The sequence below is a fragment of the Lepidochelys olivacea genome (assembly GCF_965140295.1).
Source record: "Lepidochelys olivacea isolate rLepOli2 genome assembly, chromosome: 3".
Classification (NCBI taxonomy): Eukaryota; Metazoa; Chordata; order Testudines; family Cheloniidae; genus Lepidochelys; species Lepidochelys olivacea.
The window spans coordinates 85,783,489-85,801,356 of NC_140413.1; the positions used below are offsets into that span (position 1 = coordinate 85,783,489).

The following is a 17,868-nucleotide window of genomic DNA, read 5'->3' on the forward strand; positions in this document are numbered from 1 at the left end:
ATGTTTAGCATATCTGGCACGTAAATACCTTGCAATGCCTGTTCTCACTTTCAGGTGACATTGTAAATAAGAAGCAGGCAGCAGTATTTCCCATAAATGTAAACAAACTTGTTTGTCTAAGCAATTGGTTAAACAGGAAGTAGGACTGAGTGGACTTGTATTTAAAGTTTTATATCATTTTGTTTTTCAGTGCAGTTGTGTAACCCAAAAGAATTACATTTGTAAGTTACACTTACACGATAAAGAGCTTGCACTACAGTATTTGTATGAGATTAATTGAAAAATACTATTTCTTTTATCATTTTTACAGTGCAAATATTTGTAATAAAAAATAATAATATAAAGTGAGCACTGTACACCACTTTGTATTCTTTGTTGTAAATGAAATCAATATATTTGAAAAAGTAGAAAAACATCCAAAATATTTAATAAATTTCATTTGGTATTCTTTTGTTTAACAGTGTGATTAATCGTGATTAATTTTGAGTTAATCGTGTGAGTTAATTACTACTAATCAACAGCCCTAAAAATAAGATGATATAATCCCAATTTGATATAAACTTCTCAAACCAAAGTACCATTAAAATTTTAACTGTTTTCTATTTTACCACATTTCCTATGCTTTTCTGGACACTGAGGATCACTAGCTGACATAAACATAGGACTGAAACATTTTATGTTTTAAATGTTGCAAGGTCCTGAACATTCTAACGGACATTTTACCTTCCGTAACATACAAACATAATTCTGTAAAATAAGATACATTTCCCACTAAAACAACAAAATATATACTACTGACAATTTCTGCCTCCACATTCAGGCCTGATCTAATACCCCTTGAAGTTAATGGAAAAACTAGTCCTCTTCTCTGTTTATTCAGTGTCATTCCAACTTTATTGGCCAAAGTAAATATTTACTACTTTCTACTCCTTTGTGCAGGGACAGCACACCTATGGAAGATAAAGATTGTATTTTATTCATAATGAACAGAACTAATAATCAAGTTCTGATGATAGAGTCTTTATTATTAGTAGCGTGAGTCAGAAAGAACTCATCTTGCAACTAAAATTCCAGACTGATTTTACAGAATAGCAGCTAAAATAAATGTTTTTACTTGTCAAGTGCGTAAATTTGATCTGCAAGCCGTTTAAACAATATGCTACCCTGTGTCAATTTTATGAAGTCACTGTTCAAAGCAGACCTGCACTATAACAAAAAGTACATTTACTTTAAAGGATGTTTAAAACGTTGACAAAAACAAGAACACTCAGAAATAACACTGACATTTCATTAGTTATTAACATGGATCTGCTTGATACACTTCCTTGGATGCAGGCCTGCACATACAATATTGATTAGCTTGCGAGTGGCAGGGGGCAGAAGGAAGGGGAGTTGATGTATAAAAATATCTAATTACATTAGACTTAAAAGTAATATTATTTTGGTCAGCTGCTAAGACACTGAAAAGAGGCAGATCTGTTGAATGAAGAGGTACCATTTTCACATTGTTCTAATAACTTCTGTCTAAAGTAAAAATAGGATAATGAATACCCATAAATTATAACTTCTTTTATGCTTTAAAAAGCTGTTCGGTATTCCCTTATGAAAACTGCATTTAAATTGCACAGTTTATTCAGGATTAAGCAATGTAATTTGAGTAAATCTCATTTTACCCATGGCATGAAGATCAGAAGAGGCTGTCATGTTGCTAAACAAATAACTTTCCTGCTGATGATTCATGTTTTATAAAGCCCATGATATGTAAACTATTCTAGCCAATACATGCCTAACATTAATTTTAAAAAATCCCTTAAATTTGTAATATATAGTTATTTCACTACCTCCAGCTACTGAAATAGGGAGTGGAGTTTCAAAGTTTCCATAAACACAAACATTCTATTTTCACATTCAAAAGGAATTGCTACAGAAATTGCTACTGCAAAAGTGTTTCATTTCAAGGGATACATGGTAGATTTTGAAGTATGTGTGTGTGTGGGGGGGGGGGGGTTAATGTCTCACTTTATTTAAACTATGGTCTAAAAAAGCAGGTGGAATAGAAGTAGAAAGTTACCTTCCACATCACAGCAAATATTGCAAAGTGCTGTTGAAATCTAAGATCCAGGACAAAAGGGAAGGCTTGGATATGGATTAAAAAAAAAAAAGGAGGACTTGGGGCACCTTAGAGACTAAAATTTATTTTCCACTGAATGCATCCAATGAAGTGAGCTGTAGCTCACGAAAGCTTATGCTCATACAAATTTGTTAGTCTCTAAGGTGCCACAAGTCCTCCTTTTCTTTTTGCAGATACAGACTAACACGGCTGCTACTCTGAAACCTTGGATATGGATGTAAGTCCTCTGTTTTGGTTAAAGATTACTAATTAATAAACAGTCATGTAAGTTATAAAAGACAGTTTGTAATTGTGTCTTAAACATTAAGGATATGGTACCTACGTAACACTTTATGTCTTAAAAATATTTTAACATTGAATAATTAATCCTCACTCTCATAAGGTAAATTTATTCCACATTTCTAAAATGCAGAAAGAGATCAGGTGACCACGAGTTATTGGTACAGCCTGGAGTAGAACAGCCAGAATTTATTAGTTTCATATTTAATCAAACAGACCACATGGACTCTAAGGGTATGTCTATACTACAAAATTAGGTCGATATTATAGAAGTCGATTTTTAGAAATCGATTTTATACAGTCGATTGCGGATGTCCACACTAAGCGCATTTACTCGGCGGAATGTGTCCTCACCACCATGGCTAGCATCAACTTATGGAGCAGTGCACTGTGGGTAGCTATCCCACAGTTCCCGCCATCTCCGCCACCCACTGGAATTCTGGATTAAGCTCCCAATGCCTGATAGGGCAAAAACATTGTCACGGGTGCTTTTGGGTACATGTCGTTAGTCGCCCCTCCCTCCATGAGAGCAATGGCAGACACTCGTTTCGCGCCTTTTTTCTGCGCAGACACCATACCACAGCAAGCGTGCAGCCCGCTCAGCTCAGCTCACCAACACCATCGCTGTTGTGTCCTGGGTGCTGCTGGCAGCAGACGGTGCAGTAGGTCTGCTAACCATCGTCATCCACCGCTTCCACTGCAACTCTGCTCTCCTGCAGCTCAAGGATCCGTTCTGGTCCTCCTGGGTGCTGCTAACCATCATCATACACCGCTTCTGCTGCAACTCTGCTCCACTGCTATTGTCTCAATAGCGAATTTCTCCATGTTGTCTGTCATAGGCTCCCACATACGTGTGTTCTTCCTCAGGAAATGTGTGCGGTGCTAACCGTCGTCCTCCATCGCTTCCAGTGAAACTCTGCTCTCATAAATCCACCTTGCAGGTCCTCTCGTCATTCTCTATAAAAATCTATTCTCGTGGCATCCGTCTTTAGCCACCGCTTCCGCTGCAACTCTGCTCTCCTGCTCATGGCAAGCATGGAGCCCACTCAGATCACTGTGGCAGTTATGAGCATTGTAAACACCTTGCACATTATTCTGCAGTATGTGCAGAACCAGAACCTGCAAAAGCAGGCAAAGAGGCGACAGCAGCGCGGCGATGAGGACATGGACACAGATTTCTCTCAAAGCACGGGCCATGGCAATTTGGACATCCTGGTGGCAATGGGCTCATGCCATGGAATGCTGATTCTGGGCCTGGGAAACAAGCACAGACTGGTGGGACCGTATAGTGTTGCGGGTCTGGGACAATTCCCAGTGGCTGAGAAACTTTTGCACGCGTAAGGGCACTTTCATAGAACTTTGTGACTTGCTTTCCCCTGCCCTGAAGCACGAGAATACCAAGATGAGAGCTGCCCTCACAGTTCACAAGAGAGTGGCGATAGCCCTCTGGAAGCTTGCAACGCTAGACAGCTACCGGTCAGTCGGGAATCAATTTGGAGTGGGTAAATCTACTGTGGGGGCTGCTGTGATCCAAGTAGACAATGCAATGCTGCTGCTATCAAGGATAGTGACAAGGAATGTGCAGGTCATAGTGGATGGCTTTGCTGCAATGGGATTCCCTAACTGTGGTGAGGCGAGAGACAGAATGCATATCCCTATCTTGGGACTGGACCACCAAGGCAGCCAGTACATAGACTACAAGGGGTACTTTTCAATGGTGCTGCAAGCACTGGTGGACCACAAGGGACGTTTCACCGACATCAACGTGGGATGGCCGGGAAAGATACATGACGCTTGCATCTTCAGGAACTCTGGTCTGTTTGAACAGCTGCAGGAAGATACTTACTTCCCAGACCAGAAAATAACTGTTGGGGATGTTGAAATGCCTATAGTTATCCTTGGGGACCCAGCCTATCCCTTAATGCCATGGCTCATGAAGCCATACATAGGCAGCCTGGATAGTAGTCAGGAGCTGTTCAACTACAGGCTGAGCAAGTGCAGAATGGTGGTAGAATGTGCATTTGGACATTTAAAAGCATGCTGGCGCAGTTTACTGGCTCGGTTAGACCTCAGCGAAACCAATATTCCCATTGTTATTGCTGCTTGCTGTGTGCTCCACACTATCTGTGAGAGTAAGGGGGAGAAGTTTATGGTGGGCTGGGAGGTTGAGGCAAATCACCTGGCCACTGATTACATGCAGCCAGACATCAGGGAAATTAGAAGAGCACAGCAGGGCACGCTGCGCATCAGAGAAGCTTTGAAAACCAGTTTCATGACTGGCCAGGCTACAGTGTGACAGTTCTGTTTGTTTCTCCTTGATGAAAACCTGCCCCCTTGGTTCACTCTACTTCCCTATAAGCCAACCGCCCTCCCCCCCTTCGATCACTGCTTGCAGAGGCAATAAAATCATTGTTGTTTCAAAATCATGCATTCTTTATTAATTCATCACACAAATAGGGGGATAACTCCCAAGGTAGCCTGGGAGGGTTGAGGGAGGAGGGAAGCACCGGGTGGGGTGGTGGATGAGGGGAGGAAGGAAGGATAAGGCCACACTGCACTTCAAAACTTATTGAATGCCAGCTTTCTGTTGCTTGGGTAGCCCTCTGGGGTGGAGTGGTTGGGTGCCTGGAGCCTCCCCCGCCTGCATTCTTGGGCGTCTGGGTGAGGAGGCTATGGAACTTGAGGAGAAGGGCAGGCGGTTACACAGAGGCTGCAGCGGCGGTTTGTGCGCCTGCTGCCTTTCCTGCAGCTCCACCAGACGCCGGAGCATATCAGTTTGATCCCCCAGTAGCCTCAGCATTTTATCCTGCCTCCTCTCATTGCGCTGCCACCACCTCTCATCTTGCTCGTCCCTCCTGTCGTCGCATTCATTTTCTGCTTTCCTGGACTTGGACATTGTTTGCCTCCATACATTCTGCGGAGCTCTTTCAGTGCAGGAGGACTGCATGAGCTCAGAGAATATTTCATCGCGAGTGCTTTTTTTTCGCCTTCTTATCTGTGCTAGCCTCTGGGACGGAGATGATAGGGGGAGCGTTGAAACATTTGCAGCTGCGGGAGGAAAAAAAGGGAGAGTAGTATTTAAAAAAGACACATTTTAGAGAACAATGGGTAGACTCTTTCATGGTGAACCAAGCTGTTAACATTACGTAGCACATATGCTTTTGATATAAGGTCACATTTTGCCTCTTATATTGAGGGCCTGCCAGTTTGGTGTGAGAGATCACACACGCAGGGCCGGGCAACAGAATTCGGCTTGCAGGCAGCCATGGTAAGCCACTGTCTTTCGGCTTCTTCAACCTTCATAACATGTGGGAATGGTTTCAAACAGCAGCGCCCTTCTTTCCCATACCAAGCACCCATTGGGTTGGCCATTTAAAAGAAGGGGCTGTACTGGCCAAGAATGCATCCCCAGTCTTTAGGGCAAATTAATCATTAAACATGCTTGCTTTTAAACCATGTATTATATTTACAAAGGTACACTCACCAGAGGTACCTTCTCTGGCTTCATGGTCCAGGAGCCCACCTTGGGAGGTTTGGGAGGGTATTGGCTCCAAGGTGATAAAACAGTTCCTGGCAGTCGGGGAGAATGGTTTCTCCGCTTGCCTGCTGTGTGCTATCCTCCTCCTCATCTTCCTCATCCCCAAAATCCTCATGCCTGTTGCGTGAGACTCCCTCCCTTGCAGGTGTCCATGGACAGGGGTGGGGTAGTAGTAAGGAAGCTCCCTAGACTTCCATGCATCTAGCTCATCATAGAAGCGGCCGTTTGCCTCTTTGGTTTTTTGGTAGGCTTGCCTGAGCTCCTTAATTTTCACGTGGCACTGCTGCGGGTCCCCGTTGTAGCCTCTGTCCATCATGCCCCTGGAGATTTTGGCAAATATATTGGCATTTTGTCTTTTGGAATGGAGTTCTGATAGCACGGATTCATCTCCCCATACAGTGATCAGATCCAGTACGTCCCGTTCGGTCCATGCTGGAGTTCTTTTGCGATTCTGGGACTGCATGGTCACCTGTGCTGATGAGCTCGCCACGCTGGCCAAACAGGAAATGAAATTCAAAAGTTCCAGGGGCTTTTCCTGCGTACCTGGCTAGTGCATCTGAATTGAAAGTGCTGTCCAGAGTGGTCACAATGGAGCACTCTGGGATAGCTCCCGAAGGCCAATACCGTCAAATTACATCCACACTACCCCAAATTCAACCTGGGGATGTCGATTTCAGCTAATCCCCTCATCGGGGAGGAGTACAGAAATCGATTTTAAGAGCCCTTTAGGTCGACAAAAATGGCTTCATCATGTGGACGAGTGCAGGGTTAAATCGATCTAACACTGCTAAATTCGACCTAAACTTGTAGTGTAGACCAGGACTAAGACATTGCTTATCCTCAGAACCATTTTGTCTCTCTGGCATATTATAACACATCTTGTGCCTCCACTCCAAGTGATGTACATGAATGCTACAGTCTGCTTGGATTAGCATTCAGTAAAGCTAAATTAATGTTATAATCCAAACAATTTCACTTTGTACCATGTAAATGTCCATATGGACAGAGGTAACTTGAAATGGTTCAACTAGTCCTCCCACTAGCGTCCCACAGTACATGGACAGCCTTTTGAAGACAACCAAAATTTGCTGCTTCTGAGAGCTTTGCCAGGAACCAACTGAAATGGTTTTGAACCCTAGTCTTAATACTGACACAAAGGCAATTCAGAAGACTCATCACTAGTGCAGACATAACAAAATATTTGTGACTAAATTAGAGCAATACAACTAGTTCAAAAAGGAATAGCTCACTTCTCTATCCTGAAAAGACCACTGATCTAAAAACTTAAATTTTATTCAATTTATTTTCCCCTACAAAGAAATTCAGTGAAATTTAGAACTAAATCCACTATATCTAGTTACATTATACAGAGCAAAGAAAAAATAAGCCTTGAACCAAGTTCATGGCATTTATAAAGGTTACAAAATAAGTGTTTTGATTATACAATAGTTCTTAAGATTTGTTGAAGGGGGAACTCTATATCCTAGTAAAGACAGGGAAAAAGTTGGTAAAATACAGGTAGGAGGTACTGAGGAACAATCAAATTTTAAAAAGTCCTATTTAAGTATAACACATGAAGGCAAGCAACCAAATACTGAAAAGTAGCACAAGTGCTTATGTACAAAACACTCAAAGTATGTGTAAATATGCAGTTGTTGTAGCCGTGTTGGTCACAGGATATTAGATAGACAAGGTAAGTGACGTAATATCTTTTACTGGACCAACTTCTGCTGATGAGAGACACAAACTTTCAAGCTTACACAGAGCTCTTCTTCAGCTCTGTGTAATTTACCTGTGCATGAACACTTTTAACACAGCAGTCACTCTATTTCTGACCTATCAGTCCTCATCCTCAAAGGAAACCTGCACAACACATTCAAAAGACAAGCCAAAGAGCTTAAATTCATAACTCTGGTAGACACTGAAAATCATGAACTGAAGACACACACTGGATTTATGGCTTAGTCTCTAAGGTGCCACAAGTCCTCCTTTTCTTTTTATAATAAATTGGTAACCCGCTAATCACCTCTTTTTGTCCTATGACTGCAGAGTGTTAATGGGCCACTCTATCTAGAATGGTCCTTAGAATATATACTAACTACTTATGCTAACCAGTCTGTTCCAACTTGTGTTTAGCTCTGATGCTCAGCATTCCTTTCCCAGACCTGAAGAAGAGCTCTGTGTGGCTAGAAAGCTTGTCTCTCTTACCAACTGAAGGTGATCCAATAAAACAGTATTACCTCACCCACCTTATCTCACCCTGGCTGAACAGCAGAGTAAAAGAGGAAGTTAGAGGCGAAAAAGCATCCTATAAAAATTGGAAGTCAAATTCTTGTAAGGAGCATAAACGCTGGCAAGTCAAGTGTAAAAGTCTAATTAGATAGACCAAAAAAAAAAGAATTTGAAGAGCAATTAGCAAGAGAACCACACAGAATTTTTTTTTTAAGTACATCAGAAGAAGGAACCCTGCCAAACAGTCAGTGGGCCCACTGCAATTCAAGTGCTAAAGGACTCCAGGAAGACAAGGCCATTGCAGAGAAGCTAACTGAATTCTATGCATCAGTCTTCACTGCAGAAGATATGGAGGTGATCCCCAAACCCAAGCCATTCTTTTTAGGTGACAAATCTGAGGAACTGTCCCAGAATGATATGCCAATAGAAGTGGTTTTGGAACAAACTGATAAATTAAACAGTAGTAAATCACCAGAATCTGATGGTACTGTATTCACACAAGAGTTCTGAAGGAATTCAAATAGGAAAGTCCAGAACTACTAACTGTTGTATGTAACATAGCACTTAAATCAGCCTATACACCAGATGATTGGCTAATATAATGCTAATTTTAAGAGCGTTCCAGAGGCGATACTGGCAATTACAGGCCAGTAATCTTAACTTCAGTACAAGGCAAATTGGTTGAAACTACAATAAAGAACAAAATTATGAGACACATAGATTACCATGATATGTTGGGGAAGAATCAAACACGGCTTTTATAAAGGAAAATCATGCCTCACCAATCTATTAGCATTCTCTGAGGGAGTCAACAAGCATGTGCACAACGGTGACCTAGTGGATATAATGTACGGGGACTTTCAGAAAGCCTTTGACAAGGTTCCCTCTTCAATGCTTCTAAAGCAAAGTAAGGAGTCACAGGATAAGAGGGAAGGGTCACTCACAGATCAGTAATTAGTTAAAATTCAGGAAATGAGGGTAGGAATAAATGGTCAGTTTTCACACTGAAGAGAGGTAAACAGAGGGATCCCCCAAGGATTTCTACAGGGACATGAGCTGTTCAACATACTCATAAATTATCTGAAAAATGGGTGAACAGAGAGGTGGCAAAATTTACAGACTGTACAAAATTATTCAGTTAAGTCCAAATCTGACTGTGAAGCATTACAAAGGGATCTCACAAAACTGGGTAACTGGGCGACAAATTGACACATGAAATTCAGTATTAGTAAGTGCAAAGTAATGCACATTGGAAAAAATAATCCCAACTATACTTACAAAATGATGGGGTCTAAATCAGTTATCACCACTCAGGCAAGATCTTGGAATCATTATGAACAGTTCCCTGCAAAAATCTACTCAATAAGCAGCAGCAGTCTAAAAAAGGTAACAGAATGTTAGGAACCATTAGGAAAGGGACAGATAAAACAGAAAATATTATAATGACACTATATAAACCCATAGTATGCCCACACCTTGAATACTCCATGCAGTTCTGTTCACCTTATCTCAAAAAAAAATTCATTATAATTGGAAAAGGTGCAGAGAAGGGCAATGAAAATGATTAGGAGTATGGAACAGCTTCCATGAAGAGAGATTAAAAAGACAGACTGTTCATAGAAAAAAGACTATTAAGAGGGGATATGATAGAGGTTTCTAAAATTATTAACAGTATTGAGAAAGTGAATAGGGAAGTGTTATTTACCCCTTGACATAACACAAGAACTAGAGCAGTGGTTCTCAAACTTTTGTACACCCATTTCACATAGCAAGCCTCTGAGTGTGACCCCCCCTTATAAATTAAAAACACTTTTTAATATATTTAACACTATTATAAATGCTGGAGGCAAAGCGGGGTTTGGGTTGGAGGCTGACAGCTCGTGACCCCCATTTAATAACCTCACCACCCCTGAGGGGTCCCGACCCCCAGTTTGAGAACCCCTGCCCTAGAGGTTACCTGCTAAAAATGATAGGCAGCAGGTTTAAAGCAAACATATGGAAGCACTTCTTCGCACAATGCACAGTCTACCAGCAGAACTCATCAACAAGGGATGTTGTAAAGGCCAAAAAAAATATAACTGGGTTCAAGAAAGTATTAGATAATTTAATGGAAAATAGGTCCATCAATGGTTATTAGCCAAGATGGTCAGGAATGCAATCCCATGCTCTGGGTTTCTCGAAACCTCTGACTGCTAGAAGCTAGGACTGGATGGCAGGGGATGGATCACTTGAAATTGCCGTGTTCTGTTCATTTCCTCTGAAGCATCTGGCACTAGCTGCTGTGAGAGACAGGATACTGGACTAGAGGACCATTGGTCTGGCCAAGGATGGCTGTTCTTATGATCGCCAACAGAATCTAAATTACAATATGAATACAACAAGCTTGAATGAACTATGGAGTCCTGCTTCAGCTGATGTTGTCCAAAAGTTGAAAGATGGGATACAATCACCTCCACTAACTCTAGGAATCATTACCTATTTGACACAATCAGTGATATGAGTCCTTTCCTTTCTATGGACAGGGAACATAAATAGAGGTAAAGGAAGAAAGGCAAGGCACAAAAACGATTTGCCAAGTCCTAACAAGGGACTGATAAACTGATCCATAATCTCTCTGGAGAAAGATAGTGGTCTTTGCATTTCTCCTAGACAGAAAAAGGCAGCCTCTAGATCACAAAGCTAATCTGATATCCTCCCATCTTGTGCAATGTCTTCTGTATATAATGGTTCTGAACCTGTGGACAGCTGAATTACCTCTTAATACAGTGATAAATTCCTGGAACCTCAAGTTTAGCTCAGGTATAATATGGTCAAACAGAAAAAAGATGGGTTGTCAGCTATCCTGAACACTCAGCCAATCAGGTTGTTTGCACCACATGTGCCTTTCCTATATGCAACCTCATTGAATGGAGCCACATATGAAGATGAGCCCCAAATATTTGGAGACTAGCATCCATCCTGATCATTCCTCTGAAATTTGTATTATGGATGCCAAAAGAACTATCCACACAGTAGTCTTAATATGGCCTCATACATCTGAATCCTTTAGACTCACCTATTTAATGTTGAGCTTTTCAAGAGAAATGTGTAGTCTTCCCACTTGCAATACAAATATCGGAAAGGAAGTTAATGAGCTCTTATACTATAACCTGGGTTTAAATTTGAGGACTAATTTCCTTTTCTTACATAGACACTCACTCCCTCTGAATTCACTCTCTCCATTGCCACCTATAGAGACGTCTCTACCAGTCCAATCTCTCTTCTGTAGGACTTCATAGGTTTGTATAAGCAAACCCTGTACTGCAGGTTTTGAAGTACATTTTTGGCTGAATTTGTGAGGCCATACATTCAATTTGATGGAATCTTTGTCTGTCACACAGTAGCTTTTGAACACTTTGTCCAATCAATTCCAAAATTTCAGGGAATATTCACATCAGTAGTCTATCGATTTGGAGGATAATAATATTGAAAAAGGGAAAACAAGACACACTCTCAGCCACAGTCACCTGTTGATGGCAACCCATTAATACCTTCCCTCAGAACAATATCCCCTTCACCCTCCCAATAGAATTTAACATGTTCACACCCTGATCTCTGAATGATCAAAAGAGAAATAATTGCTCTCCCTGCTTGGAGCTGTGGGGTGGATGCACAGCCCCCTTGGGCAGTCAGAGGAAGAGGACAGAGAAGGAGACTACTTTCATTCCTTCCTCATATCTTGCCTCCTGGAAGCCTGCTCCAGTTGGGCAAGGGAAGGCATCAGACACCCACACCACCATTCAATAAGGAAGGAAGAGAAGGTTAGGTATCCTTTGGAGGGATGTGGGAAGAGAGACACAGACCCCTAGTATGATGGGGCAAATGGTGGACAGGTAAGACAATCCCTAGTATGGTGGGGAGAATGGGCAACCCTGGTGGGTGGGGGATGGGTTAGGAAGGGGGAAGAGAGCCCCTGGTTTGGTGGGGAGAATGGGCCACCCTGCTGTAGTGGGAGGAGGGAATCAGGAGGCACACAAGAAACCTGTAAGGGGAGACTGGGGAGTTAGAGAGAGTCCCTGAAACAGAGAGGCTTGGGAGAGTGTCACATAAGGAGCTTGTGGGGTGGAATGCATGAATACAAGGAGCCCCTGGTGTGTGCACTGAGCTTGACCCACAGAAGTTATGAAGTGTGCCCCACAGTCCCCCCTTTAGTCTATCTTATTTGATAAAAGGAAGAGTACTTTTTTCTGTTTCAGCTACCTCATCCATCATCTTCCCTAAGGTTACTCAGTGTTTGCCAACCTTGAATTTTACTGAGGCCAGCAGTAGTTTGCCATGCCATCTCAGCCACAGGAGTTTTACTATGGAATTTGTGAGAAATGTTCTGGAGATGAATAAGTCATCTGCTGAGGCAGCCAAAATAAAAAAAGCAAAAGCCACACTTTTTTACTGTAGAATTAAAATCCTTATGTAATAGTTGTGTCGTTTTTCTAGGTTGTCTTGAGCTCTTGAACCAAGTTAGACCATTTCAAAAAAAGAAAAAGCAAGACTATGATGCTGACATATCTCCATATCAGCATAAAGAAGTTATTAAATAGACACTAGTATGGCCATATGGCCTCATAGAGAAGGAAAAGTTACACATGTGAGAACTGAACCCTCCCCCACAAAATATTAACACAATTTAAAACTAATAGAGTAGAAATGCAGAGATGATAAAAGTCTCACTGTTGTCAGAAGATTGACTGTATGCTAATTAAACACATTCTAGCACTGATATTAGAAAACAACTGTTATTCCCGCAAAGGCAGAAATTCTAGCAGGCAGGTCATAGGGGTAGATTATTTTAATTGTAATTGGACAGCACTGCAACTACCTATAATCTCCACAGTGAACTACCTTAATTTACTAGTGACAGGCACTTTAAAGAACAGTACTTTTAGCTGCTAAACCTCCTTAGACTACACAAAATTACCATGTATATTATGCTAAACAGAAGTCAGTGGCCTCTTCAATTCCTGACCACCATGAGCTTCTATTGTCACATGATACTGTGTGTGTTTGAACAGCTTATTTTTGTGTTAGCATGCTAGAGTATAAAAAGCCAGAGGCATACATCTTATATTTGTAAGCACTGACCATGATGTCAGCATTCAAATATATTAGATCAAGCAAGTGCATCTCTTTTACAGTGATGCAGCAGGCATTGCATTACAAAATTTTATTCCCCTAACAAGTACTTTAACCCTAATGCACAGTTATTTTCAGTCTCAAAAAACATCTAATGGCCAAACTCTACCTTCAGATACAGACACGCAATTCCTATTATTATTAGGACTCCTACTGACATCACTAGGAGATGCATACACATATCTAAGAGCAGAATTTGTGTTCAAAATTATGTAATTCTTGTACTAATGCTTCTATGTTTCAGAGATCTGCAGCAGATACAATGAAAGAAAGCATTAATGCAAAATGGAAAAGTAGTCTTAAGACAACTTTCTATACGTAGGAGACCGCAGAGTGTAACAAGACTACAGTGCATTTTCAGACATAAAACAAAAGTAGGTTACCATTATGCTGACATACAACACATTAGTGACCTTTTTATAGTTGCAACTAGAGTCTCTTTTGGAACCTTAAATATTTTTTTTTATTTAATTGAAATAGTTTTTAAAACAATACTTTTGTTTTTTAACCCTGGCAAATAAAGTAAGACAGACAAAATTATACTGAAAAAAATGTATATTATATCCTTTCCACAGATCTGACATTTACAAGTTGTTGTTTTTTTAATATATTTACAAAACATTAATTTTAGTGGAAGCCTATATTGGAATAAACCTTCAAATTTACATACGTAAAGTGAAAAATTTATACTTTAAGCCTTTGATTGTGTTGCTTACAGAGTAAGACATATATTATCCATTGCATAACAAGTATAAGAAGATATTTTCTTTTGTTTATGTCCACTTACTGCAATCTCTCTACAGGCCGACATCGATATCCCTGTACCTTCAATTTGCTTCAGTGCATACTCCTTTTCATCTTTTCTGTGCACAAAAAACAAAAAAGAGGAATATTTTATAGATTACATTTATATTCACTTAAACTGATAAATGCAAGTACATTACACTGATTTGTCTTCTTAAACTAGATCAAGATACTAAAACACTAACTTCTTATAACATGAATTACAGCAGAATGAAGATCAAAAGGAATCAAACCATCTTTAACCACTGTCACAATCATCAAAACTAAAAAACTGAAAATTGTAATAAGAAAAAGTTGTCAATCTGTACATATCTACATCTCTTGAAACCATAAAACATTTGCAAGGATCTCTATAAAGAAACTCCAGGGGCACTTTTCCCAGACCTCAACAGACTATCAAACAAAAATATATACACACAAACACATGGTATTGGCAAGATTCTCTTAGGAAGATCTAGCAACCATCAAATGGCTCAAATCCAAATAAAATTGGAATAGTCTACTTCTAACCTTAAAACTTTTTATGTTTTGAACATTTAATATATCACCAAAAATATATCAAATTCACAATGAGGGTTCTTAAAAGACAGTTTTCCTTATTATACTGCAACAGATCCAGCAAAGTCTTTGCTGGGTCCTCATCACTGACAGTTTCAAACTTCATGTGCTCTGTATGGTTCAGTGCACCCGGCAGTGCAAAGTCCTAGAATCTGAGATGTTCCCACTAAATAGGCTATCATGCATTTAAACAACCACCATACAGTATACTTAATCAAAGGGTTGGCTAAGAAGAAATAGGGAAAACCCAGAAGGTTACCATCTCACCAAGTCTCACTCATGCTCCAACTTAACCTCCATATTGTCTGTAGTTAAGGTTACAATTAGCTTCCATAATACTGCTTGTTTTTGCAATCCTATACCTTTGGATACAAAATTTGTTTGGCTTGAAAGTTGTCAGATTTATTCTTAAGAAAAAGGAGAATCTGAAAACTTGCACTGATTGGAAATTGAGTTTTGTCTAACTTGGTTTCACCCTAACTCAAAAGTGGATTATTATTACTCCTCCTCCAAACTAACCCTCTTGTTACATCTACAAACTTGTGTGCTAGTGAGGTTTGAAAATACATTGTAACAAAGCCAAAATTCTTGATTTTTGTGGTGGGCAATTCAGGGGCAATCCTGCTCTATTTATTTCAACAAGAGAGTTTGGTTTTGGTTGGTTGGTTTTTTTTACCATTGCCTTCAGCAGAAGTAAGGTTAAGCATCTTAATATGCATATGCCCTCTATTAGCAGCTTAGAAATAACAGAAGATCCTTCTATAAATTAAAGCTAACACTTTCCTTTAGTTTAAGCAGTAAAGGCCCAGTCCAATAGTTTTTGCAACAATTGGACTGGGGTTCTAATTGAGTTTATTATGGAAACATAGCAGCTTCTTCATATGAGGCCTGTAATTATGGTTCCATTCTAAGGGAGATAAAAAAAAATCAGCCTTATAACTGCAAAAAACCTTCATTCTTTCTGAAGTTTAAAGTTGATTTACCAAGAACTAGAATATATTTTGACATATAAATACTTTGAGATTACCAACTTCAGATGGGGGGCGGGAGGGCAGCAAAGTGTATGTTTATGTCCCCTAAATCGAATGAAAGACTACAAAGTTTGAAAACATGGGTAACTTTTGACTTGGGACTTGTGTAAGAGGCAGTTTTCAAAGGCAGGAATTAAAAATGTTTAAGAAATTGCCATTATTGAAAACAAGACCGGATTTTCTGTCAGTAAAGCTGACTGCAACAGTCAACTACGCTTAACCCCTAATCATGCTAGATGTTCCCCGAAGAACAAAAGAATGGCCATACTGGGTCAGACCAATGGTCCATCTAGCCCAGTATCCTGTGTTCTGACAGTGGTCAATGCCAGGTGCCCCAGATGGAATGAACAGAACAGGTAATCATCAAGCGATCCATCCCCTGTCGTCCATTCCCAGCTTCTGGCAAACAGAGGCTAGGGACACCGTCCCTGCCTATCCTGGCTAATAGCCATTAATGAACCTATCCTCTGTGAACTTACCTAGTTCTTTTTTGAACCCTGTTATAGTCTTTGATTTCACAACATCCTCTGGCAAGGAGTTCCACGGGTTGACTGTGCGTTGTGGAAAAAATACTTCCTTATTTACTTTCTCCACACCAGTCATGATTTTATAGACCTCTATCATATCCCCCCTTAGTCGTCTCTTTTCCAAGCTGAAAAATCCTAGTCTTATTAATCTCTCCTCATATGGCAGCCGTTCCATAGCCCTAATAATTTCTGTTGCCAGCTACTGAGACTATTTCAGAACTGGACAAGGCTACTTTTAAGAAGAGTGAAAAGAAATTCCAGAATCTACTGAAGTAACTGACTCCATCTGTGTGTCCCCCACCCACCCAAAAAAACAAACAAACAAACAGAAAACAGTCCCTTACCCAAGGGGGAATGTACACAGGTCCATTTTTCAGATGAGGTAGCTGAGGAACTGAATTTAAGTAGATTGTCAGAAGTTACATTGACAGAGCAAGAAGGGATTCCTTACTTTAGCGGTGGTAGATTTGTACTTTATTGCATACAAATTGCTTTGGAAAAAGAATAGGACTTGTGGCACCTTAGAGACTAACAAATTTATTTGAGCACAAGATGCATCCGATGAAGTGAGCTGTAGCTCACGAAAGCTTATGCTCAAATAAATTTGTTAGTCTCTAAGGTGCCACAAGTCCTCCCATTCTTTTTGCAAATACAGACTAACACGGCTGCTACTCCGAAACCTGTCAAATTGCTTTGGATATCAGTACTTAGTCAAGCCAAATGTAAAACAAGGTTAATAATAAATGCTTACCCATCTTTCTGAGCTACCTTGATAACTACAGATGAACTCTATGTGAAATGCAAAGCATTAACGCCTTTTTCAGATAGGGTAACTGAAGCCCAGACACATGAAGCTTGAGAGGCACTGTCTGTATCAAAGACCAGAGCTTTAGCCTTGATCAGTGATCAGAAACTTACATTTGCCATGATTTTAAGCAACTTTTTCCAGCATTTAAGAGTGAAGGTAGGCTGTATTACTTAGCTACCTTGTTAGGTGTACCTTGTTAGGCAAGAGACAAAGGTCTGTCCACAGGATTCATTATTAGCTTGTCCTGAAATGCTCACTTTTCTGTTTTAATAATCTGGTAGCCCATCCAGCTATTGAAAATGTTAGGACTGTCAAGAGATTTAAAAAAATAATCGCAATTAATCGCGTGATTAAAAAAATTAATTGTGATTAATCGCGCTGTTAAACAATAATATAATAATATTTATATAAATATTTTTGATCTTTTCCACATTTTCAAATATATTAATTTCAATTACAACACAGAATACCAAGTGTACAGTGATCACTTTATATTTATTTTTATTATAAATACTTGCCCTGTAAAAAATTTTCAATTCACTAAATACAAGTACTGTAGTGCAATCTCTTTATTATGAAAGTTGAACTTACAAATGTAGAGTTATGTACAAAAAAAACTGCATTCAAAAATAAAACAATTTAAAACTTTAGAGCCTACAAGTCCACTCAGTCTTACTTTTTGTTCAGCCAATCGCTCAGACAAACAAGTTTGTTTACATTTGCTGGAGATAATGCTGACGGCTTCTTGTTTACGTCACCTGAAAGTGAGAACAGGTGTTTGCATGGCACTG

At 40.0% G+C, this 17,868-nt stretch overlaps 2 protein-coding genes across 2 annotated transcripts in view; both read right to left on the reverse strand.

The window, feature by feature from the left end:
• The window catches only part of CDK19 (cyclin dependent kinase 19), a 217,847-nt gene that overhangs the window by 153,667 nt on the left and 46,312 nt on the right, over positions 1 to 17,868 (reverse strand). Inside the window, 1 exon segment of the mRNA XM_084623122.1 lies at positions 14,137 to 14,212. Coding sequence (XP_084479248.1) covers positions 14,137 to 14,212 — 76 coding nt within the window.
• Positions 4,863 to 6,655, reverse strand: LOC311517880 (uncharacterized protein). The gene is made up of 2 exons (XM_084623123.1): positions 5,895 to 6,655; positions 4,863 to 5,458 (listed from the first exon to the last, which is right to left on the reverse strand). The coding sequence occupies exons 1-2, from the start codon at positions 6,409 to 6,411 to the stop codon at positions 4,977 to 4,979; spliced, it is 999 nt and encodes a 332-aa protein (XP_084479249.1). The 5' UTR covers positions 6,412 to 6,655; the 3' UTR covers positions 4,863 to 4,976.